The 26,691-nt window shown below is 44.6% G+C and overlaps 1 protein-coding gene across 1 annotated transcript; it reads left to right on the top strand.

The window, feature by feature from the left end:
• Window positions 1-1,056: 1,056 nt before the first annotated feature.
• LOC139416020 (matrix metalloproteinase-14-like) lies at window positions 1,057-22,725 on the top strand. Its single transcript, XM_071164257.1, has 10 exons — window positions 1,057-1,779; window positions 16,104-16,252; window positions 16,612-16,734; window positions 17,118-17,425; window positions 18,174-18,335; window positions 18,603-18,739; window positions 19,011-19,149; window positions 19,288-19,438; window positions 20,358-20,473; window positions 20,662-22,725. Exons 1-10 carry the CDS (start codon window positions 1,684-1,686, stop codon window positions 20,982-20,984), a joined length of 1,704 nt encoding a protein of 567 aa, XP_071020358.1. The 5' UTR covers window positions 1,057-1,683; the 3' UTR covers window positions 20,985-22,725.
• The last annotated feature ends 3,966 nt before the right edge of the window (window positions 22,726-26,691 follow it).

The raw sequence follows: 26,691 nt of genomic DNA, 5'->3' as shown, positions 1-26,691 counted from the left end.
AGACAACGGGGATGGAAATTAAATGAACAGTGAATTGTCTGCCTAACTTCTTGTCGTTCTTTTTGACAGTTTACATTATCCTGGGCTATTGTTTTCATTTATTATGATTAATGAATGTTCATATTTATACAGCCGCAGAGTTTACAGCTGTTTCTTTACCTCACTGAAATAGGCATCACATCTGGAAGAGGGAGGAACTTCCTCTCTCTCTCTTTATCTCAATTCTCTCTCTCAATTTTTTTTAATTTTTATGTTGAACTCTTTAACATCAACCGCAGCTCTGGCATCTTCCCCAATATTTGGAACCAAGGACTGATCACCCCAATCCACAAAAGTGGAGACAAATTTGACCCCAATAACTACCGTGGGATATGCGTCAACAGCAACCTTGTGAAAATCCTCTGCATTATCATTAACAGCAGACTCGTACATTCCTCAGTGAAAACAATGTACTGAGCAAATGTCAAATTGGCTTTTTACCAAATTACCGTACAACAGACCATGTATTCACCCTGCACACCCTAGTTGACAAACAAACAAACCAAATCAAAGGCAAAGTCTTCTCATACCTTGTTGATTTCAAAAAAGCTTTCGACTCAATTTGGCATGAGGGCCTGCTATACAAATTGATGGAAAGTGGTGTTGGGGATAGACCTCTCACAGACCTCTTGCCAAATGACCATATCAGAGACAGATTTCCACAGACCCACAAGTCCAATTTTGATTAACTCCCATATCTATTGGGTGAAATACCACAGTGTGCCATCACAGCAGCAAGAAAAGGGCAACCAGTGAAGAACAAACACCACTGTAAATACAACCTATATTTCTGTTTATTTATTTTCCATTTTATACTTTAACTATCATTATAACACTGTATATATACATAATATGACATTTGAAAAGTCTGTATTATTTTGGAACTTTTGCAAGGGTGCCAATAAAGCCCTTATTAAATTGAATTGAAATTGAATTGAGAGAGGAAGTTCCTCCTTCTTCCAGATGTGACGCCTACATCAATGAGGTAAAGACACGGCTGTCGACGCTGCTGTAGTTATTCTCTCCCTCTCTCTTTCTCTCTCTTTCTCTCTCTCTCTCGCGCTCTCTCTCTCTCTCTCTCTCTCGCTCTCTCTCTCTCTCTCTCTCTCGCTCTCTCTCCCTCTCTCTTTCTCTCTCGCTCTCTCTCTCTCTCTCTCTCTCTCTCTCTCTCTCTCTCGCGCTCTCTCTCCCTCTCTCTCACTCTCTCTCTTTCTCTCTCTCTATATCTCTCTCTCTCCGCTGAGCGCGTTGACCACCCTCGTCCACGCGTCAGAGAGCGATGTCTTAATAGTCACACAGCGAGAAAGAAAGTAACTTGTGGAGACAAAGGAGAGAGGAACTGTGAAGCACTGAGATCGCAACGATTTCCCCCCACCCAACATCTGGATTTGAGTTTTTGGATAGACTTGTAGGATGCTTTTGTTTTTTTACATTTAGTTATGATTGTTGGTACCACACAATATTTGTTGTGCAGAACTTGAAGTGTGGCAAGAAAGTATCCATGAGAACAGATTAGAGTAGAATATTGTTTTAAAGGTAATCGCTAGGGATTATAATTGATAAAAACGTGGAAAACCAATAGAAGCTGTCCGGTTGTGAAGCTCTTTATCGAGTATTTTTGGGGTAACTCGCACATACAGAGGAATGTTGCCCCGGCTCGAAAATGTGTTCCAGCTCCTGACGCTGGCGTGCGGACTGTTCTTTGGAGTTGTTTCAACGGAAAACGAAGTAAAAGCAGAGGTAAGTAATTTTTGTCGATATGCAGACACTTAGAAACACAATTAAAACAAACTATTTAACTAGTATAATAAGATACTTATAAAGATACTTTGGTTAAGGTTTATGGGAGAAGAGGTGGGAGTATATCAACTACAGTGTGTGATATAGGCCTAGTGTCGTCTCTTGTTTCTGTACTAGTCCGTATAATTGACTCTATGTTCTTCTTTGTTTTTCATGATGGTTGACCTCTTCTCAATTGAGTATAGTAAGAAATAAAAAATGAAAAGGTGGCAGCGGTAGCCTCGGGGTTAGAGAAGCCGGCCAGCATCCAGAGGGTTGTTTGAATCCCAGTGCTGAAGGGGGGATGTAGCGCGGATTGAGCTGGTAACCAGGGGGTTGTTTGAATCTCAGTGCTGAAGGGGAGATGTAGCGTGGATTGAGCTGGTAACCAGGGGGTTGTTTGAATCCCAGTGCTGAAGGGGGGATGTAGCGCGGATTGAGCTGGTAACCAGGGGGTTGTTTGAATCCCAGTGCTGAAGGGGGGATGTAGCGCGGATTGAGCTGGTAACCAGGGGGTTGTTTGAATCCCAGTGCTGAAGGGGGGATGTAGCGCGGATTGAGCTGGTAACCAGGGGGTTGTTTGAATCCCAGTGCTGAAGGGGGGATGTAGCGCGGATTGAGCTGGTAACCAGGGGGTTGTTTGAATCTCAGTGCTGAAGGGGAGATGTAGCGTGGATTGAGCTGGTAACCAGGGGGTTGTTTGAATCCCAGTGCTGAAGGGGAGATGTAGCGCGGATTGAGCTGGTAACCAGGGGGTTGTTTGAATCTCAGTGCTGAAGGGGAGATGTAGCGCGGATTGAGCTGTTAACCAGGGGGTTGTTTGAATCTCAGTGCTGAAGGGGGGATGTAGCGCGGATTGAGCTGTTAACCAGGGGGTTGTTTGAATCTCAGTGCTGAAGGGGAGATGTAGCGCGGATTGAGCTGTTAACCAGGGGGTTGTTTGAATCTCAGTGCTGAAGGGGAGATGTAGCGTGGATTGAGCTGGTAACCAGGGGGTTGTTTGAATCCCAGTGCTGAAGGGGGGATGTAGCGCGGATTGAGCTGGTAACCAGGGGGTTGTTTGAATCCCAGTGCTGAAGGGGGGATGTAGCGTGGATTGAGCTGGTAACCAGGGGGTTGTTTGAATCCCAGTGCTGAAGGGGGGATGTAGCGCGGATTGAGCTGGTAACCAGGGGGTTGTTTGAATCCCAGTGCTGAAGGGGGGATGTAGCGCAGATTGAGCTGTTAACCAGGGGGTTGTTTGAATCTCAGTGCTGAAGGGGAGATGTAGCGCGGATTGAGCTGTTAACCAGGGGGTTGTTTGAATCTCAGTGCTGAAGGGGAGATGTAGCGCGGATTGAGCTGTTAACCAGGGGGTTGTTTGAATCTCAGTGCTGAAGGGGGGATGTAGCGCGGATTGAGCTGTTAACCAGGGGGTTGTTTGAATCTCAGTGCTGAAGGGGAGATGTAGCACGGATTGAGCTGGTAACCAGGGGGTTGTTTGAATCTCAGTGCTGAAAGGGAGATGTAGCGCGGATTGAGCTGGTAACCAGGGGGTTGTTTGAATCTCAGTGCTGAAGGGGGGATGTAGCGCGGATTGAGCTGGTAACCAGGGGGTTGTTTGAATCTCAGTGCTGAAGGGGAGATGTAGCGCAGATTGAGCTGTTAACCAGGGGGTTGTTTGAATCTCAGTGCTGAAGGGGAGATGTAGCGCGGATTGAGCTGTTAACCAGGGGGTTGCTGGCATCAATATTAGGTGCCACCTACCGCTGATATTCCCTTGAGCATTGAAATTAACCCCCTGTGTGTGTGTGTGTCGGGAGACAAATTTCCATCTCACGTGGACTAATAAAGTATATCTTAGCAGTAGCATCAAAGGGTGAGAGGACATGTGTCCGGTTCAGTAGAAAAAGAGATGGAAACGCCATGACACATTTTGTGGTTTAAAAGACGAGGGGTGAGGGAGTACGGAGTTGTGGAAACTCAAGTCAACTGCTTTATACTAAGGAACTGGGGCTTGTGTGTGTGTGTGTGTGTGTGTGTGTGTGCGTGCGTGTGCGTGTGTGTTAGGGTAATGGATTTCATCTGTACTGAGTGGTGGTAGAGACAGGAGACTGGAGAGGAAGCTGTTCTCTATTTTTGCAGGTACTGTCTAGAGCAACAGGCCCCATACCCTTTGTAACTGATGTGACACTACTAACATAAACACTACATTTTGTCCCTCTATATTGTGGCATAGTGTACCTTCAAAATGATTAGGTCCCTGTCATGACGTCTCTAGCCTGGGGTAATTCTAGATCTGTCCTCCTCGGGCATTCCAGAACTCTCTATCCATCCCAGAGTACTTTAGCATATAACCCAACCCATCAAGAGTAACCATTGTTAGCCATGACTGCAATAGCCAATGTCCAAGTTATCGGTATCCAATGGTGCTCATGCATTGCTCCAGTCTTTCTCAATGCAGGCCTGGTCTACATATAGAGCGCGTTCTTATTAAGATAGACAGGATGCTTGGAGGAACTCAGGTTCTGACTCAGTAACCACAAACAGCTGCAGTCTTAGTCAGCCAGACATGATGGATGTCCAAAATGGCACCCTATTCTAAAGTGCACTACTTTTAGGGAATCAGGTACCACTGAGTCAGTCAGACATGGTCAATCATTGCACTGTCAGTCAGAAATGCCTGAGAGACACAGTACCACATCTATGATCTATAGCATTGTAATAATAGTGTAACAACTGCACACACAGCACTGAGACAGTAATAAAGCGTACACAGTGTCACAATAAGACTGTTGGTGCCGGGTCCATGACAGATCTAGGATCAGTTAACCCATCCCAAATCCTACCCATAATGTCTCCAGAAGGCCCATCAAATTTGCCCATGCTCATATGGGAGTAGGCAGAAGATGCCCCTTACCACATGATCAGATTCCCCAAATCCCAAAGAATGCCATAAGGAATATATTGAAAGATCTGAACCTGGAACAGCAGTTAGGGGAAACTTCTACCTCCTCCGCTCATATGCTCCAATAGCAGGCATGATGAAAGATGAGATTATCACTAATTACCAGTTTCACTATTCCATCACCTGTATGGAACGGTAACCTATGATTAACTCAATGATGTCTGTTGTGTGGGAGAGATGAAGAACGGGAAATTAATGGATGACTTTCATAAAACCACAGAGAGTGACGAATAGGAATAGGTAATAGAGCAGGTTGAAAGCACAGGCGGGATGTGAATGTTATGCAGAGTGCGACTTATACTGTGACATTCTGGGGGGGGTCTCCATTTTTTTTCATGGGACTTCATGTGTTTTAATAATAGTGAAAACATGTCATTTAACGGTACAAATATGTGTTACCTTTTCGTTTAGCATGAACCCAACCAGTCATGATGTTGTCCTCTTATTTAGCCAATCAAATCACTTCAAAAAGTAGGACGACCTGCTCAGGTTCGTGCTCTGTGCGCTCGCGTCGTTTGACGAATAAAACACCAGAAAGTGTAATGCCATTCAGCGATTGCCATTGGGTCTGCACTCTTGCAGCCTAAATGAATTGATGTGTCCTGCTGACAAAGGGATCATTATGTAGAGAGAAAAGTTTGTACACCTGAACAGGGGCTGAGACACGTGACTGTCCCAGGATGACAAGTGCAGCCACACGGGGAATTTTCTTTTAATGACACAGAGGTGGGAGTGTTCGTTTAATTTGGAATAACTGGAGCAGTACAAATTGCATATTAAACAAATAGAAGAAAGGTTCAATTAGTTTGCCTTTGTTGCATTTATGGGGACTCATGTCTCATTCAGGGGTCTGAGACCCCCCTGGGCCCCCTGTAATTTCCACTCTGATTTTATGCCTACAAGATAATGATTAATGGTATAAAAACAAAGACAACTCAGTAGGAGTGACATTTACAGACATTCCTTTCATGGATTTTTAGTCTGGATTCACTGCCGCCTGATCCAACTTGATAGGCCATGTAGGCTAAAGCCTACAATTTAACTTGAAGCTGTGATGAGTGAGGAGACTGGATGAGCAAATATTCACAGTCATAGTGGAACAAAATATAGGCCCAATGGAACTAAATATAGGCCAAATGGAACAAAATATAGGCCCAACTTCACTTTGTGAATCATTTTGTCTTTATGCACATACTATAAACCCAATAGAGGTTTCCTTTATTTAGTTATATTTGTGTTTATTCACAAAAAAACATCCTGTCTCACTTTTATTAAATTGCTGGTTGGACTTTATTTTAGCCAAAGGAAGTGAAAAGGAATGCAAACGAGATTCACAACATATCTGTCGGAATCTGAAAGTCCTTGAAGTTCTCTTCAAACACGATAACAGCAGACATCTGGAGGCAAGGTGACTAGCGTGTCTTAGGATCACAGGGAGGGAGGAGGTCATGAGGGGACAAATCCCATATGGGTTGGGCCCCTGGAAATATAAATACTAGAACGGAAATATATTCTCAGAGCTCAGAAATTAGACAGTGTGTGTACATTCAATATGTCTATCGCTGGTTCACCCATCACAGAACATTGACGTGAATGGGAATGTCTGTTCTAGTCATTCTATTTCTATGGTTGGGCTTGGGTTCTCCCGCTGGGTCCTGACGAATCTTTGTTGTTTTTGTACAGTTGCAGCACGCTGTTGGACACCTTTGGTGAAGTGCTGGTGCATGCTGCTCATACACGTGCTCGCTGTCACTTAAAAATGTTCAGGGAGGACAATATTCAGTTCATCTGATCTGCCACATGGGAAACAAACCAACTCGATGAATGTCTATGGAGAGATGGTGTGTTTATCCATTCCACTCAAGTACTATCGCTGCAGTTTCCATCCTAGAACCCAGGGCCAGATTAATGCAGGGGCTATAATAATAATAATAATAATAATAATAAAGGAAATATATGTAGTATATATATTTTTTTTTTTTTCTGCGACCGCCAACCACAGGAGAACTCAGGAGCCCGCTCTCAATGAGTGTAGACAGGCTGCTGCTACCTGCTGCCGCTCTGCTAATTGTCAGATGGGGGAGGAAAGCACTTCGTCACATCTGCACATGTAAAAAAAGGGCTTTATAAATACATTGGATTTGATTTAAGGGGCCTGGGTAAATGGTTAAGTAGGGGGGCCTGCTTTGATTGGGTAACAGATTAATAAAAAATAAACTGCATAATAAATAAATGTGGCTGGTCAATTGAGTCCGGGGCTGGGCTCCAGCACATAGGGGGCCCAAGAGGCCAAATAAAATAGATAAATATATTACGTCACTTTTTTGTCATTATATTTTTTTTACCCAAACACTGGAGCCCACTCTCAGTGTTCAAAATACAACTGAGAACATAATATAGCCACAGAGGATGAATAGTTTAAAATATCTGTGGATTAAGTTGTTATCACAAGCACATACAGGTATCTGCCAAAATAAAGGACACACTAGCATAAAGCATCTTAAAAGGGTGTTGGTGGGTCACCACAAGCTGCCAGAACAGCTTCAATGCACCTTGGCATAGATTCTACAAGTGGACCTAAACCATGCCAGGTAAATGTAAATTTGCAATTTGCAAATTAATTAATTAAAAATCCTAAAATGTGATTTTCTGGATTTTTTTTTCTCATTTTGTCTGTCATAGTTGAAGTGTACCTATGATGGAAATTACAGGCCTCTCTCATCTTTTTAAGTGGGAGAACTTGCACAATTGGTGGCTGACTAAATACTTTTTGCCCCACTGTATACTGTATCCCCCTTTACTCAACTGTTTCCTTTATTTTGGCAATTACCGGTTTGTCTACGGTCGGGAAGGCAGCAGTTTGGGCAGCATGCACACCAAATATACAGCTTGTTGCATTGTGGCCATAGAAATATAATCCATGGAAGGGTTTTGTAACCTCTTACCCATGTAATTTGACTGTTAAACTCATGGGTACACTAGCAATGGATGCCAGTCCTGACTTTAATGGGAACTACCATCTATGGTAGTGGGAACTACCATCTATCTATTTCTGTGGTTGGTTGTGGCTGTTGGTTTGCCTTTTGCAGATTTCAAAATATATGTGCGGGAAAAAATAATACTAATCTATCTGTAGAACCAATAGAAGAAGAAAATGTCTCAACAACTCACAATTTGTAGCTAACAGCAGCACTGTTTTTCAAAGTATCTCATCTTGAGATAGGCTATTGCCAAGACGAGCGCATTGGCCATCGCCGTGAGTAGCCTATGGCCTCATCTTCATCATTAGGTGAGTCAGTGTGCCACTGGAAATTCTATTTAGTAGCCTACTGTAGCCTATGATATATATACTGTATATATATTTCCTCCTAATATTGTACAATATGTGAGTCGATTCATTGGCCTGGGCTATTGTTTGTTTGAATTCAAGACCAGATTGATCTCAGTTTGTCAGTCAGACTAGCCACTCATTTCGGTCATTTGTGTGGTATTAAAAAATATTAAGCTAATGTCTTCTTGTCATCTAAATGATGTCAAATAGCATGAAATGCGTTTTACTAAAAAAAAATGTCCCCATGTGTGGAAATCCTAAAAACACCTCCGCCCTGCTAGAACTGCTCATTATCTGTATAACAGTAGACTTATTCGGATTTAGCCATCGTGGCCCAGTTGATTAATTACATGTATGAGCCCAAGTTAGGACATTTGAGGCTCACAAATTGAACTCATGATATGTCCAATAATAGGTATAGAACATCTTTGTTGGGTTTGGTGTGATTGTGCAGACTGGAGCACGCTAGTACCCAGTGTTGGCTGTGCTTGCTCAGCATGCTTGAAGGTGTTAGAGTAGCCAAATGTATTATCAGGTCCTTTAACATAGCATGCAGGTGTTCTGCATTGTGCCTATATACACAGCAACAGTACTTTAGTTAGAGTTAGCATGTATCGCCTGTGTCGGTGTAAGTGGGTGAGAGATGTGGGACACCACGCTAGGAGGTCAGGCAGTCTAATCTGTGTCTCAGACTCCAAACTCGCTTATGACCAAACTCTGGTCTCTGTTTTCTTTTTCTTCCGTTGGCATCATCCGAGGGGAACAACTGACTCAGTCTCTACTCTGTCTCCCTCAATTTTAGATTCAGCTTTAATGCTTCTGTCCCCTGTCCGTGTCTTTTCTCCCCTCTTCTTTGTCATTCCAATCCCTTTCAACATTTCCTTGGACATTTCTGCCTTTCCTTTTCAGTCACTCTTCCACTCTCAGTCTGAGGGATTAAAGATGAGGGACAGGAAAACTATACCACTACTTTCTCAGCCTGAGGGAAACCAGATCCACTGTAGGAGACGTGTGGACTGAGAGGGCTGAAGACTGCTTCTGTTTTAGCAGATTGCTTGAAACCCAAATATCTGCACTATATCCAATACCTTCACACTTGGCAGAGTTGCTAGAGGTATTATGGTAGAGGTTGGTATGGAGCTTAAATAAACAAATGAATACAGGGGTTTTCAAACTGGGATACTGCAGGGGGTCCGTGATCAGTTTTTTATGTGAGAAATATGTATTTAGATGAAAATCGATGGCTACAACAGAATACTGTTGTGGATACAATGTTTATGTCTCTGTGTCCTGTCACGCCCTGACCTTAGAGACCCTTATTTATTCTCTATGTTTGGTTAGTTCAGGGTGTGACTCGGGTTGGAAAATCTATGTTTTCTATTTCTTTGTTGTTTTGCTGTGTGTGGTTCCCAATCAGAGGCAGCTGTCTATCGTTGTCTCTGATTGGGGATCATATATAAGTTGTCATTTTCCATTTGGGTTTTGTGGGGTGTCGTTTTCTGTTTAGGTTGTTTCCCTGACAGAACTGTGCATTTTCGTTTTCTCCGTTTGGCATTTTGTTTGAGTGTTTTTTGTGAACATTAAATATGAACCATTTCCACGCTGCACTTTGGTCTCATTCCGACGACGATTGTTACATGTCCAGTATGAAGAAAGTTAGAGGTAGTATCATGAGCCAATACTAACTACCTCACTAGTCTAGATGAACAGTTAGAACGCTGCCTGTTCCTGTTCATCCAACTCTGGGGAAGTCGATAAATGGCTTAATTGACAAAATCTCAAACTATCCCATTAATATAGAGGAAATTACAGTCATTGGAGCGAATTACAGTTTTTTTTCTGGATAGAAAATTCTTAGGCGGGCCATCTGGTAATGTTTGGGATGGAAAAACAGTTTCGGTGTACATTTAAAATGACCAAATCCAGATAGGAAGCTTGCAGAATCGATATTGAACTATATACATTTTTAAATAACAAGTATTCTCCCAGTCATTCAGGCCAGATGCCCATTGATTTAGTTATAATGTTTGAGCAGAGGAACACAGCATTAGCCATGGCAAAATGCATGGAATTGCAGGGAATTGGCTTTAAATCTGCAAAATATTCTCTCAGCTCGATTGAAAAATGTGTAAAATTGCAGAAAATTAGCTTTTACAACAGCAAAATGTTTTCTCCTTCATCAAGATACAATACCTTTACCTTTCTATCTTATAGGCTATACTTCTATATATTACAGTTGATACTAATATATGTAGTTTATCCTCTTCCAAAGAACTGGGGAGGTGAAAAAATATGACTTTTACTTGCCATCATCATTCACCTGATGATAAGACAAGATATTCCTTTTTTTTGCAAACATTTGATGGGGGTCTCTGGGGGCGCCAGTTTGCCTGAGCGGAGATCCCAGGGCAAGAAAAGTTTGAGAACCTCTGCATTAGTACACAACTAAGTGAATACCATGCATGTTTCTGAACCCAACTGTGTGTAAACCCGACTGAATCATCTCTCCTTCAACACAAACTTTCAATTGAATAGGTTGTTGCAGTCACAGCATTATCGATCTGTTATTATTTCTATGACTATTATCAAACAGTGATGCCTAGGTACTAGTATGTTATCAGGCCACTTTATCCTCAGGGTGTCTTAGCAGTCTCATGACTGTCTGACCAATAGTTGCACCCGATCTCACCGTCATTTCATGCGATGTTATAGGACATTATGAATCATTATCTGCTGTTCCTGGAACTTCCTGCTGGTTTAAGTTCATGGCCGGCTTTGTTACTAATATTGGACCAAGTCTATCTGCCATGTACAGTGCCTTCGGAAAGTATTCAGAACCCTTCACTTTTTCCACATTTTGTTGCGTTACAGCACAGGTGCATCCTGTTTCCATTGATCATCCTTCAGATTGTTTCTACAACTTGATTGGAGTCCACCTGTTGTAAATTCAATTGATTGGACATGATTTTGAAAGGCACACACTTGTCTATAAAAGGTCCCACAGTTGACAGTGCATGTCAGAGACAAAAACCAAGCCATGAGGTTGAAGGAATTGTCCGTAGACCTCCGAGACAGGATTGTGTTGAGGCACAGATCTGGGGAAGGTTACCAAACAAATGTGGCATTATTGAAGGTCCCCAAGAACACAGTGGCCTCCATCATTCTTAAATGGAAGACGTTTTGAACCTCCAAGACTCTTTCTAGATTTGGCCGCCCGGCCAAACTGAGCAGTCAGGGAAGAAGGGCCTTGGTCAGGGAGGTGACCAAGAACCCGATGGTCACTCTGACAGAGCTCTAGAGTTCCTCTGTGGAGATGGGAGAACCCTCCAGATGGACAACCATCTCTGCAGCACTCCACCAAGCAAGCCTTATGTTATAGTGGCCAGACAGAAGACACTCCTCAGTTAAAAGCACATCTGGTGAAACGTTTGATGAAACCAAGATTGAACTCTTTGGCCTGAATGCCAAGTGTCACGTCTGGAGGAAACCTGGCACCAACCCTGTGGTGAAGAATGGTGGTGGCAGCATCATGCTGTGGGGATGTTTTTCAGTGGCAGGGACTGGGAGACAGGAAAGATGAAAGGAGCAAAGTGCAGAGAGATCATTGATGAAAAGCTGCTCCAGAGTGCTCAGGACCTCAGACTGGGGGCGAAAGTTTACCGTCCAACAGGACAACGACCCTAAGCACACAGCCAAGCAACGCAGGAGTGGCTTCGGGACAAGTCTCTGAGTGTCCTTGAGTGGCCCAGCCAGAGCCCGGACCTGAACCCGATCGAATATCTCTGAAGAGACCTGAAAATAGCTGTGCAGCAACTCTTCCCATCCAACCTGACAGAGCTTGAGAGGATCTGCAGAGAATAATGGGAAAAACTCCCCAATTACAGGTGTGCCAAGCTTGTAGGGTCACACCCAAAAAGACTCAAGGCTGCTAACGTAAAAGTGCTTCAACAAAGTACTGAGTAAAAGGTCTGAATACTTATGTAAATGTCATATGTCTGTTTTTTATTTGATTATACATTTGCAAAAATGTATAAAAACCTGCTTTTGCTTTGTCGTTATGGGGTATTGTGTGTAGACTGATGAGGGAAAAAACGAGTTAATCAATTTTAGAATAAGGCTGTAATGTAACAAAATGTGGGAAAAGTCAAGGGGTCTGAATACTTTTCAAATGCACTTTATGTCATCATTCTACTCCTGGTTCTATTTATCTGATATACACACGTCACACAGCCTGTCTCTGTTGAAATGCATTTCCTTAGAATACATTCATCACTGCAAAAATGCCTAACTTATATGGGCTTGTGTCTGTTTACAAAAAACGCATTCACATGGACCCTAGACTATGACCACACACACCTGGGTTTGTATTTACCCCCAAGGCCAACAATAAGCGACGTTGAATTCCTAATAAATAGATCTGTTGACTGTGAGCGCTTGCTGGGAGTTCCACAGAAGAGGTGCGTGGGGGGAGAGAGAGAAAGGGAGAGAGAGAGATATAGACTGAGGGAGAGAAGGAGAGAGAGAGATATAGACTGAGAGAGAGGGAGAGAAGGAGAGAGAGAGATATAGACTGAGAGAGAGGGAGAGAAGGAGAGAGAGAGTAGTCTTCTCAGTGTGAGGGAAACCTTTCATCCTGATGGAGCTGAGTGTGTTTTCACAAAGCCAGGCGCGTCACCACAGTGGAGCCACAGCACACACTAGGAGCAGTCAGATAGAGACAAGGAGTGAGAGATGGAGAGAGAGAGAGAGAGAGAGAGGGAGAGAGTGCAAAGAGGGGGGAAGGAGTTTGTGGGAGAGGGCGGAAAGAAATACAGACGTGGAGAGAGGTTGGGGTTTGGGTGGTGAAGAAATGTGAGGCAGGTTAAGAAAGATGGAGGAAAACCAGAAGGGTTATGATAATGTGCGTACACACCATATCGCAAATTGCTGAAAGAAGGGGCAGGCATTGACATGATTAGAGTGGGAGAGTTTCCCTTACTGTGCAGCCCACAACTGAACCTGGTTCTTTGTCTCTCTGTCTGCCTTCTGCTGTGGTTGTGTGTGGTCATATCTCTGGCCAGGTACAAGCCAGACATTTCCTCGCCGTTTCTCACTTACACTCCTCTCTTTTACTCCCTCATTTCAATTGCTATTGATATTAAAAAAGACCTCTCCACTAAAACGACATGAGATAGAGACATTGTCAGAAAGAGGAAGAATGACTATATTCACCAAACTAACTATAAAATGACGTAGACAGTCAGGGTTGGGGGTTTTCTGGGTTGACAGAAGAATTCTCTGTAATTGCACCTATTGAATGTGTGGTAAAGATTGTGACACTCACTGGCTGACTGTCTGTGCAGCATACACATACACACAGACACACACAGACACGCACACACAGACACACACACACAGGCACGCACACACACACACACCCACACACAGACACACACACACAGACACGCACACACAGACACGCACACACACACCACAGGAGGTTGGTGGCACCATAATTGGGGAGGACGTGCTTGTGGTAATGGTGGTAGCGGAATTGGTGGAATGGTATCAAATACATCAAACACATGGTTTCCACATGGTTTCCACCTGGTTTCCACATGGTTTGCACATGGTTTCCACATGGTTTCCACATGGTTTCCACGTGGTTTCCTCATGGTTCCCACATGGTTTCCACCTGGTTTCCACATGGTTTCCTCATGGTTTCCACATGGTTTCCACATGGTTTCCTCATGGTTTCCACCTGGTTTCCACCTGGTTTCCACATGGTTTCCACCTGGTTTCCTCATGGTTTCCACCTGGTTTCCACATGGTTTCCACATGATTTCCACATGGTTTCCACCTGGTTTCCACCTGGTTTCCACATGGTTTCCACATGGTTTCCTCATGGTTTCCACCTGGTTTCCACCTGGTTTCCACATGGTTTCCACCTGGTTTCCACCTGGTTTCCACATGGTTTCCACATGGTTTCCACCTGGTTTCCACATGGTTTCCACATGGTTTCCACATGGTTTCTTCATGGTTTCCACCTGGTTTCCACCTGGTTTCCACATGGTTTCCACCTGGTTTCCTCATGGTTTCCACATGGTTTCCACATGGTTTCCACATGGTTTCTACATGGTTTCCACATGGTTTCCACCTGGTTTCCACATGGTTTCCTCATGGTTTCCACCTGGTTTCCACATGGTTTCCACCTGGTTTCCACATGGTTTCCACCTGGTTTCCACATGGTTTCCACATGGTTTCCACCTGGTTTCCACATGGTTTCCACCTGGTTTCCACATGGTTTCCTCATGATTCCTCTGTACTCATATTGTCTCTCACCCCACCCACTTGCCTCGTATTTACTCATCTCGTCTCTGATCCACCCACACACACATACACACATCCTTGTCTATGTTTTATAACATCACATAGGACTCATCTCCATCAGGTTTATGTTTGAGGATCAGTCTCTCGCTCTGTCTCCTCTCTTTTCTCTCTCGCTCTCTCTCTGTCTCCTCTCTCTGTGCCTCCTCTCTCTCTTTGTCTCCCCTCTCTCTCTCTCTTTCTCTCTCTCTCTGTCTCCTCTCAAGTCCATTCAATTTAGTGCTTTGTTGTCATGGGAAACATATGTTAACATTGCCAAAGCAATTGAAATATAATACATCTCTCTCTTTCTCTCTCGCTCTCTCTGTCTTTCTCTCCTCTCTCTCCTCTCTGTCTCCCCTCTCTCTCTCTCTGTCTCTCTCTCCTCTCTGTCTCCCCTCTCTCTCTCTCTCTGTCTCTCTCTCCTCTCTGTCTCCCCTCTCTCTCTCTGTCTCTCTCTCCTCTCTGTCTCCTCTCTCTCTCCTCTTTCTCTCATAGAGAGACTGTTGCGCTGAGCACTGATCAATGGCAGCTCTGCATGACCACTCTTGTGTTTGATAGCGAGACAGAGGTGACACTTTAGAACTTACACATTATTCCGGTGAAATGTTTCTGAAACACCATAGTCTGTTTTTCATTCTGGTTAAATATGATCTCACCTGGTGAAAGGCAGTTCTCCTACCACCCAGATGAAGCATAGATATGATTTCTTAGATGCTACTCCTTTCTTCCTCTGCATGTCAGGTCTGGCAGTGAACCCCCCAGGTTCTGACTGAGAGGATTGAAGAAGTTCTAGTCATCCCACGTCTGAAATGACATCCCTGTTTATTATGGTTCTCCTGTGTTTTATTTGGCTCTATTCTCCTCTCTCATCTCTCCTTACATCCCCACAACAAAGTCTCAGTTCCCTTTCATTCTGCCCAGCATATCAAGCAGGGGAGACTGTGAGGATGGGATTGTTTTTATGGTATAAATAGAATATTAGTAACTCTTGCAAAAAGAAGAGGTTGGCTGGCTGGCTGGCTGGCTGGCTGGTTGTGTGTGTGTGTGTGTGTTCAGTCTGACCAGTCTCTTTCTGTTTGCTGTTGTAAGGAAGGCAGTGTGTGTTCCTGGTCAGCTTGGCATTGCTTTATGCAAACACTGGATACTGAGCTCCCAACCACCCACACACATACGTATACAGTCTTTCTCTCCCTCTCTCTTTCCCTGTCAATCTCTCTGGCACACACACACATTCAGACTAGCACTGTGAGTAGGCCAACAGGCACACCCACACACACACACATTTCGGCACACAATAATCCAAACATAGACATCTTTACAACAACATCCTGCCTCGTTCAGTATGACTGTATGGCTAATCATTGACTATCACCATGAATGGATTGGTTTCTGTGTTGTTTCTGGCTGATGGATGTGGTGGGAAACTTCGCAGAGAGGGGAGGGAGAGGGAGAGGGCGAGAGAGGGAGAGGGGGAGAGGGGTAGGGGGAGAGGGAGAGGGGGAGAGGGCGAGAGAGGGAAAGTATGTGTGTGTGTGTTTAGGTAATACTGTCAAAGACATGCCATGTAACCACATACGAGTGTCGTTTTCAATCTTTGTCTGCAAATACATTGTATTCACCAGTGTCTAACCATCCTTGTGCCCCCTCTCTACCCCCCAGGTGTGGCTGCAGCAGTATGGCTACCTGCCCCCGGGTGATGTCCGAGCCCAGGCTATCCGTTCTCCCAAGTCCATCACCACAGCCATCACAGCCATGCAGAGGTTCTACGGCCTCGCCGTCACCGGCTCCATCGACATCAACACCCTACAGTGAGTACCAATGACACTAAATGGAGGGCTAAGCGGAGCAATGACTCCTGCTGACCTGAGATACATAACCACTGTGTGAATTGCACTGCTAATACAATTGCATTTTTATTTTTTATTTTTACCTTTATTCAAGTCAGTTAAGAACAAATTCTTATTTACAATGACGGCCTACCCCGGCCAAACCTGGACGACGCTGGGCCAATTGTGCGCCGCCCTATGGGAGCAACCTCACTCATAAAGCCCCATAGCATTTTATGTTTTTAGGGCACAAAATAATCAAAGAGTCTCAGGACAACTCAGAAATGAAATAGTTCATGGCACAGTGAGTGTGATTGACAGGTGTGTCTTGCTGTTGCCAGAGCGATGAAGCGGCCGCGTTGTGGCGTCCCGGACAAGTTTGGCTCTGAGCTGAAGAGCAACTTGAGGAGGAAGAGATACGCCGTACAGGGGCTGAAGTGGGACAAACAAGAGGTCACATTCAGGTGAGACTACAACACTGCTTTAGTACGACAACACAAAGTCCCAGATCTGTATGTGCGCGGGCCTCCTCCATTGTGCAAGCCAAACATTTGGCACGACAATGAGTGACAGGGAGTTGGAAGGATGGCACAAACAGACTGGCACTTAGGCAACGGTTGTAATGTCTGTGTAAGTCTTGTGAAAATGTTTGTTTAATTTGAATCAGACTAAATGTAAATGAACCAGGATCTGATTCTAAATGAATACTGATTCAAATCAAAACAGATTCATATTGAGTATCAAGGAAGAATTAAAACCACAAAAGAATGCAGAGGAAGAGCCAGTACATCTCTTTTATCTTTAAAATGTACTAACATCTGCTATTTCCTCCCTGTCCCTCTCCTAGCATACAGAACTACACCCCTAAGATTGGGGAGTACGCTACATACGAGGCCATCCGCCGGGCTTTTAAGGTGTGGGAGGCCGCCATCCCGCTCCGCTTCCGAGAGATCCCTTACAGCCACATCCGGGACAAGGTCGACAAGTACGCTGACATCATGCTCTCCTTCTCCGAGGGTTTCCACGGCGACAGCACGCCGTTCGACGGCGAGGGCGGCTTCCTGGCTCACGCGTACTTCCCCGGGAACGGGATAGGGGGCGACACGCACTTCGACAACGCCGAACCCTGGACGACCGGCTACGTCGACCAAGGAGGTAAGAGACAGAGGAATGGAGGAGGGGGGGAAGAAGGAAGGGAGATGGCCAGAAAGAGGGTTTTCACTGGGTTGCCGTAATACAATCATTCTCAATTATACTGTACTGGTAGGGCGTCTGCACTTTGTTAGGTGAACGTGCTACTTTTAGTTTCTATTCAAACAGTCTCTTCCCATCTGCTCGTTCCTCCTCTCTCAATTCAAGGGGCTTTATTGGCATGGGAAACATATGTTGTGAAATAGATAATAAACAAACGTGAAACAAACAGTAAAGAAATAACAAAAATGAACAGTAAACATTACACACAAAAGTTCCAAAAGAATTAAGACATTTCAATTGTCATATTATGTCTGTATACTGTGTTGTAATGATGTGCAAATAGTTCAAGTACAGAAGGGAAAATAAATCAACATAAATATGGGTTGTATTTACAATGGTGTTTGTTCTTCACTGGTTGCCCTTTTTTTGTGGCAACAGATCACAAACATTGCTGCTGTGATGTCACACTGGTATTTCACCCAATAGATATGGGAGTTTATCAAAAGTGAATTTGTTTTCGAATTCTTTGTGGGCCTGTGTAATCTGAGGGAAATATGTGTCTCTCAAATTCAAATAGCTTTATTGGCATGACAAACATTGTCTAGATATTGCCAAAGCATCGATGTTACAACTTTATTGAGTTAAATACATAGTAGTAATAGTAATGATAAAAGTATCTTTCCCTCTCTCTCTGTCCCTCTCTCTCCAGGTAATGATGTGTTCCTGGTTGCGGTCCATGAGTTGGGTCACGCCCTGGGTCTAGAACACTCCAACGACCCGTCTGCCATCATGGCTCCATTCTACCAGTGGATGGACACAGAGAACTTCCAGCTGCCTGATGACGATCGCCATGGCATCCAGGCAATCTATGGTGAACACCCAGTTCCGTTGGAATGCTGTAGCTGTGTTCCTGGATTGTTACGGCAACATTCAACACAAACTGTCTCTTCTTTGTAATGGTTCAGGAATGCTAGAAAGTTCTAATCTAGTTCAACATTACACGGACTGAAGGACGTTTCAAGTCACATTCGGTTCAGAAAGCATTCTGTTCACTTTGGGAATTCACTCAGTCCCCTCAGTTCTACCTCTGCTTATAGGCAGGCGTTCCTTATGTTGTCCTGACTGTGTTCCACCACAGGGTCGTCCGGAGCGCCACCCCCTCCCCCCCGCCCCACCAGACCCTCCAAGCCAGACCAGCCTGGACTCGGACCAGACGTCTGCGAGGGACACTTCGACTCCATTGCCATCCTCAGGGGGGAGATGTTTGTCTTTAAGGTACATCTTAAACACAGTGGCAAACTTAGACATGAGGATACACACGGACATGAATACAATAGACCACAGGACACAGAAACACACACCGATACACATTGCATTGATGTTGACATAAATAGACTTAGTTACACACAGTGAGGACTGAATGACACAAAATGACCAGAACCTAGGTGTGTATATGTACTATACAACGCAAACAGGATCAGTGGTTGTGGTGTGTGTGTACAGCTATAAAGTGTGCTAACGCTGTGTCTCTGTCTCTCTGCCGCAGGATAAATGGCTGTGGCGTGTGCGGAACAACAAGGTTCTCCAGGGTTACCCCATGCCCATCGGTCACTTCTGGAAGGGACTGCCACCAAACATCAACGCCGCCTACGAGAGGAACGATGGCAAATTTGTGTTCTTCAAGGGTAGGTCTAGTTTTTAATTATTTAAGAGGACTTTTCATTAATAACAGTTCTGTCTAGTAGTTATTCATTGTTGTTGTTTTTACAGTATGTAGATGACTTCAGATGTATGTAGTCATGTGTTTTATTCCCTCCCTCTAGGTGACAAGTACTGGGTGTTCACAGAGTCCAGTATGGAGCAGGGTTACCCTAAGACTCTGAAGGAGCTGGGCACAGGGCTGCCCAAAGACAAGCTGGACGCTGCCCTCTTCTACACCCCCACCGGACAGACGTACTACTTCAGAGGGACCAAGTAAGTCTGTCTTTATGTCTGTCTGTCAGTGGGTGAGTCTGTCTTTATGTCTGTCTGTCGGTGGGTGAGTGTCTTTATGTCTGTCTGTCGGTGGGTGAGTGTCTTTATGTCTGTCTGTCGGTGGGTGAGTCTGTCTTTATGTCTGTCTGTCGGTGGGTGAGTCTGTCTTTATGTCTGTCTGTCGGTGGGTGAGTGTCTTTATGTCTGTCTGTCGGTGGGTGAGTGTCTTTATGTCTGTCTGTCGGTGGGTGAGTCTGTCTTTATGTCTGTCTGTCGGTGGGTGAGTGTCTTTATGTCTGTCTGTCGGTGGGTGAGTCTGTCTTTATGTCTGTCTGTCGGTGGGTGAGTGCCTTTATGTCTGTCTGTCGGTGGGTGAGTGTCTTTATGTCTGTCTGTCGGTGGGTGAGTCTGTCTTTATGTCTGTCTGTCGGTGGGTGAGTCTGTCTTTATGTCTGTCTGTCGGTGGGTGAGTGTCTTTATGTCTGTCTGTCGGTGGGTGAGTCTGTCTTTATGTCTGTCTGTCGGTGGGTGAGTGTCTTTATGTCTGTCTGTCGGTGGGTGAGTCTGTCTTTATGTCTGTCTGTCGGTGGGTGAGTCTGTCTTTATGTCTGTCTGTCGGTGGGTGAGTCTGTCTTTATGTCTGTCTGTCGGTGGGTGAGTCTGTCTTTATGTCTGTCTGTCGGTGGGTGAGTCTGTCTGTCGGTGGGTGAGTCTGTCTGTCGATCTGTCTGTCGGTGGGTGAATCTGTCTTTATGCCTGTCTTTATGTCTGTCTCTTGATTTGTCTCTCTCCCTCTCTTTCTTCATCCACTATCCTCCACTCTCTTACATCTATCTACCCATACCTATCCTCTCTCTTTCCCTCATTCTTTCTCCCTTCCCTCTCCATTACTGACTTCCCCTCTCTCTCTGTCTGTCAGGTATTACCGTTTCAATGAGCAGTCCCAGACTGTGGACAGAGACTACCCCAAACCCATCAACACATGGCAGGGTGTCCCCGACAACATCAAGGCTGCCATCATGAGCGAAGAAGGATGTAAGTGTGTGTGCGGGACAGAGAGTTGCATGCCTGCATGTTTGAACGCTATCTTGTGTCAGTGTCAAATAGCATTTCTATGAACGAGTGACTACATTAGCATAACACCTCAACATATATATAATATAGTAGAATATCTGAAGCTCGTAGTAAAGTCCGTGTTTGTATGAACTTCCTTTCCCCCCCAGCCTACACCTACTTCTATAAAGCCAACAAGTACTGGAAGTTCAACAACCAACACATGAGGGTGGAGTCGGGCTACCCCAAGTCGGTGCTCAGCGAATGGATGGGATGTGCAGGGGAGGAGCCAAAGAAGCGGGACGGCAAGGAGGAAGTCATCATCATCGAGGTGGAGGAGGGAGAAGGCGGGGCCACGGCGGCGGCCGTGGTGATCCCCCTCCTCCTATTGGTCTGCGTGGTCCTCACTCTGGGAGCCCTGCTGTTCTTCAGGAAGTACGGGACGCCACGACGTCTCCTCTACTGCCAGAGATCTCTACTGACTAAGGTTTAGAGACGCACTGAATGAACCAATGACGCAGAGGGACTGAGAGAGATAAAGTGTCTGAACGAATTGAAAGAAAGAGGGGAGAGGGAGGGACAGGGTGAGGAAACAGAGGAGGAAAGGGGGGTGAAAGAAGTTGGATTGTGTGGTAAGCGAGAAGAGGTAATGTCATGAGGGGTTAGTTGGTTGGACGTTGGGGTTTGGTCCATTGGTTGGGTTGTATATACCACAGACAGAGGATGAGAGAGAGAGAGAATCTGAATTAGGAAAGATGTGTATTTGTATGTTACCTATTTACATGTACAGCTCTGCGGGTTTGGGATCTGGACCAGGCCCCAACACACAAAGAGATGATGATTGTGACCAACATCCTGTGTAGTTGACACCCCATCTGCAATACATCTACTATCATGTCCCTCCCTCCATTCTATCCCTTCTCCCCTTTGTTTTCCTCCTCTCCTAAATCCTCCCCCCCATCTGCTTGACGACTCCAGCTGAACCGCTGTCTGAATTAAATGTTTCACCCTGCAGTATATAATATACTTTCTTGTTTCATTTTTGATTTCGCTCTCAAATCAGGCATGATCACAAACAATCATCTCTCTCCTCCTTATTTCCCCCCTGTGCTCCAGCTACAGTGGCACATAGCCACCACAGGAGATTGTTGGCACCTTAATTGGGGAGGACGGGCTTGTGGTAATGGCTGGAGCGGAATAGGCGGAATGGTATCAAACACATGGTTTATATGCGCATGATGCCATTCCATTCACTCCGTTCTAGACAATATTATGAGCCGTCCTCCCCTCCACTGATAACCACATCAGGTCTTGTAGCTGTTGCAAAGGGCATGTAATAGGGTGCTCTCCCTACCCAGGGCTGAAATGAGACAGGCTCAGAAATGAAGGCCATGTCAGGAAGAGAGGGTCCAAGATGGCTGCCGTTTATACACATTGACAATGACATTTGACCTCTGTAGTAGTCCACAAAAAAAAAAAATGCTTTTCCTCCCAGTTGCTGTACATGTTTCTCTGTACACCTCTGTTTAAACCATATCTCAAATTGCTCAAGCCCTCAGTACAGAGCCTGGTCTCAGTAAGCAGTCAAAGTTGGATGGAATTAAAGTAGCCATTTTTACTCAATTAAAGCCAGTTTCAATGTTACTACAAAGGAAAGTGGTGTAGTTAGATCACATAGTACCCACTCCAAATGCTGATGTCTTATCGTGGTCTTTTTTTGTTTTGGTACCATCATTGTAAGAAATGTTGTTGTTATTATTATGACTATAGTTATTATTATTGTTGTTCTCCGGGCGTAGTCCTTTGGTAAATTGTGTTTGTTGTTTTTATACATTGTCATTTTGAGTCCTGCTGGACAGAGGCTATAACGTGACAAGGGTTGAATCTAAATGGATCCCATTTTTCCATTGAAGTGGTGGACTTGGACAGTACAGAGGGGGTATTTTAAGATTTTGGAAAATGTTTCCTTTTTTTTTTCAAAACCCTTATTTTCCCATTGATTGGTTGGCATGTAAAGACAATCAAACAAAACTATTTATAAGTCATTCTGATGGTGCTTCATGTTTGTTTTTTTTGTATTACACAAATCAAATAACAATAACAACAATGATAATGGTAATGATATTTATAATGGTAATGATATCAATAAAAAAGGGAATACATTTTGTTTTGGCCAATTTTTCAACTTTTTGTATTTCATGCATTAAATTGAAATAAAAAAATATTTTCTAAAAGGTGATTTTCTCCTGGCCCAACACACACACACACACACACACACACACACACACACACTCACTCACTCACTCACTCTGGAGAAGAGAATGGCCTTCAGACTGCTGTCTCATACACAAATAACAGCCTGGCCTCAACACTATTCAAACAGGTTTATAGGGGCTGGATTCAATCCGTATGGTGAAATTGTCGCGGAAGATACACATTAAAATGTAGATCATTTCCCGATTGAACAGACAGATATACGCAGCATTTACCGTGAATGCAGTCTCCGCGACAGCGGGAACGTTGCCTTTAATTGTCAATCACGCTACGGATTGAATAGAGCCCTAGGAATGCTTAGCGAGCTCAGAATGAAGAGCTGGTTCTGTGTTGTTCCATCTTGTTGTTAACAAGCTATTGTTTACAGCTTACCAGGGGGCATGGATAAAGAAGAGAGGAGAGGAGAACCTAGTTGAACCTGGGAGGGTGTTTTGGACATGGCTGGAGTCATGAGCCCCGGGAATGGAGAAGTGGAAAAAGTGATGGAATGATCACGTTTTTCTTAGTGCAGTGTTCCAACTGAGTTCTATTAACGCCATCTGGAATTCTTAAAACATCTGAGCCTCCAGCCCCAACCCAGCAGGAGGGAGGGAGGGAGGGAGGGAGGGAGAGTATACGTTCATTTAAGAGTGAGGTGTCCAGTAAAGCTGAAATGATACGAAACATTTTCTAAAACTTATACTAAGAAACAGTCTAAACTTGTTACCTCCCTCCCCCTCTCCCTTCCACTCTCTCTCACACCCCTATCCCTCCCTCTCTCACCCCTAGCATTTCCTCCTCCGCTCCCTCTCTCTCTCTCAGCCATATTTCCTCACCCGCTGCAAAGTAGTTATTTTGATGAGGTCTCTAACAGAAACCACTCTTTCTCCTCCTCCACCACCCCTCACCAAGTATCTCTGCTCTGTTCTCTCCTCTCTTCCCATTCCCCCATCCCCTTTCTCTATTTCTCCTCTCTTCTTTCTCCACATCCTTTAACTGTTTATGTGCCCTCTTGCAGGAGATTCTTCAGAATCTAGCTCTGTTTGGATTGGAATCCATTCAACAGACATTTCTGATCTCTCTAACTTTACAAAATGTAATAATTTTCGCTCCATTAAACACTTGTTCATAACTTTCTCAAGCTTCACTCTAGTGGCTTCTAATGTGGATCTTCTTTCAGACTTTCCATTCCCTCGCTCTCCCTCGTCCCACATCTGTTCCTCTCTTCTCCCCTCTCCATGTCACCTGGTATTTCCATCTCATACTGTAACTCATTTCTCCCACTAGGCAGTATTACAAACATTTATCTTCTCAAAATGATTTCCATTCCGACACTCCATCTGTATCTATTAGTATCTATCCTGCTTCCTAGTCATTTTATCCCTACCTATATCTACATATTTACTTCAATTACGTCATACCCCCCTGCACATCGACTCAGCTACTGCAGGGGTACCAGTACTGAGTCAATGATAACTAAGCTATATACACGGGGTACCAGTACTGAGTCAACGATAACTTAGCTATATACACAGTGTACCAGTACTGAGTCAACGATAACTTAGCTATATACACAGTGTACCAGTACTGAGTCAACAATAACTGAGTCAATGATAACCTAACTCGGTACTGAGTAATAAGCTATTTACAAGGGGTACCAGTACTAAGTTATCATTGACTCAGTACTGGTACCCCGTGTATATAGCCAAGTTATCGCTACGCATTGTGTAATTATTTCTCTATTACAACATTGTTGGGAAGGGCCCATAAGTAAGCATTTCACTGTTCGTCTACACCTGCTGTTCACCAAGCATGTAAAATACAGTGGCTGGGATGAACGGATAAGAGAAGAGGGAGAATGTATGGTAAACATATGACAAAGGGCTCAGAGAGGAGGAATGTTTAGTGATGGGAGAGCATCTCACACACGCTCATATAGATTTGTGCTCCGGAGAAATAGAGCAGGCAGCGATGTTAGTCAGCCTAGATGGCCCCGCCCCAACAACATTCAGACCTCAGCCTCAGCACTCCTAACCCAGCCAGGAAGTGGGCTGGCCAGCTGCTTGCAATTCAACCTTTGGGTAACCTACATTGAGGCACACTCTAAAGTATCTCTCTCACACACACACAAGTACGGACTAACACACATGAACACACATACACACACACACCCAAAGACACAGCCATGGAAGTTTGTATGGCAGAAAGGGGGAGAAGAACATTCCTTTGCAGTCTGAGTGTCTGTTTATCCCATCTGGAAAAACAAGAAGTGGAAAACTACAACCTCTCCAGTATATCGAGCACAGCACTATCAACAGGACAGTTGGCTGACAAGTACAACAGCGAGAGACTGAGATTTCATGTAACTCAACTCAGAGGTTACACACTTGTCAGGAGGTGACACCCTCACCAGGACTTGCTGAATCAGGCCCTCCACAAACCACAACCCACCTCTCAATCCACACAGGCTCCCTCACCCTGGCCCAGCCATATCTGTCAGGAAACCTTTCTGCTTCGTCTCAAGCCTGTGGGCATAGGGCCGCAGTAACTTTTTAGCTGAATCTAAAACACTACCCCACCACATCAGGGGGATGAGAACTCTTGACCCTCTTCTCCTCCTTCCTCGTCTTTTCCTTCATCCATTATTTCCTCTCTACCACCGTGTGCTGCTGTTCACTACAGCAGACTGACCTCACCCCACCTCCTCTCCCCCTCAGTGACTTCTGCACAATAAGCAACATCTGGTTCTCATTTCCCAAACAACACGAGTATGGGAGGAGAGAGAGGTATGAGTGGAGAGGAGGGGAGGTTGGAGAACAGGGGGAGACGAGGGGTGAAGAGAAATACAGTAAGAAGTAGAAGTGAGAATAGAGGAATCAAGAGGAAAAGAGTTCTACTTTTTCCTCTCCAGAAGACACGTCCTGGCTGTTTCACACACACCTCTGGGTTCTTCCAAAGGACATGTTAAGTTGGATTAAATGTGTAGTAGAACAATGTGAATACGGGTGTGAAGTTCATGCCAAGCCATTGTTCCAATGCTTTACAAATCTCACTTGGGAGGGAGCGAATAAGTGAGAGAATCAGTCTGAGAGACTTGTTGTATTCAGCAACAAAATACACTTGAGTGTATAAAACATTAAGAACACCTGCTCTTTCCATAACAGACTGACCAGGTGAATCCAGGTGAAAGTTATGATCCCTTATTGGTGTCACCTGTTAAATCCACTTCAATCATGGTAGATGAAAGGGAGGTGACAGGTTAAAGAAGGATTTCTAAGCCTTGAGACAATTGAGACATGGATTGTGTATGTGTGTTGTTCAGAGAGTGAATGGGCAAGACAAAATATTTCAGTGCCTTTGAACGGGGTATGGTAGTAGGTGCCAGGAACACCGGTTTGTGTCACGAACTGCAACGCTGCTGGGTTTTTCACGCTCAACAGTTTTGAGACGAATTGAGGCTGTTCTGATGGCAAAAAGGAGATGTGCAACTCAATATTAGGAAGGTGTTCCTCATGTCTGGTATACTCTGTGTACATGGTTCTAACACATTTCAGAACATGTCCTCTGTTATTAATGCTCATTGTTCATCCCACAGAATTTAGAATCGTTCTATTCCAATTCTATTGTTCACCCATTGACACCACAAACAGTTAACACAAAAAACAATAACAAATCTGCAACTTAGTGGCTAGCACGCCTTAATTACAGTGGTGCTCTGCTGAGATTGGCAAGAAGACCTGAGAGAGGGAGAGAATGAGAGAGAAAGAGAGAGGGGAGGCAAGAGGGAGGGCGAGAAAAAGATAGATGAGGGAGAGATAAAGAGAGATGAAAGGGAGGGAGATGGAGAGAAAAAGAGGGAGGGAGAGAAATAGGGAGGGGGAGGAGAGAATGAGGGAGGAGAGGTAGAAAGGTTGTGTGAGAGAGCGAGAGAGAGAGACTGGGAGCTT

The sequence above is a fragment of the Oncorhynchus clarkii genome, chromosome 9 (assembly GCF_045791955.1).
Source record: "Oncorhynchus clarkii lewisi isolate Uvic-CL-2024 chromosome 9, UVic_Ocla_1.0, whole genome shotgun sequence".
NCBI classification, from domain to species: Eukaryota; Metazoa; Chordata; class Actinopteri; order Salmoniformes; family Salmonidae; genus Oncorhynchus; species Oncorhynchus clarkii.
Note: the sequence above shows the minus strand (reverse complement) of the source record. Positions and strands in the feature narration are given on the sequence as shown.

Excerpts from the sequence above, each read along its gene's own strand:
- LOC139416020 (XM_071164257.1), top strand. The coding sequence starts at position 1,684 with ATGTTGCCCCGGCTCGAAAATGTGTTCCAGCTCCTGACGCTGGCGTGC. Across the intron at positions 1,780-16,103 it reads AAAACGAAGTAAAAGCAGAG|GTGTGGCTGCAGCAGTATGG; the intron begins GTAAGTAATTTT and ends TCTACCCCCCAG. Across the intron at positions 20,474-20,661 it reads CATCATGAGCGAAGAAGGAT|CCTACACCTACTTCTATAAA; the intron begins GTAAGTGTGTGT and ends TTTCCCCCCCAG.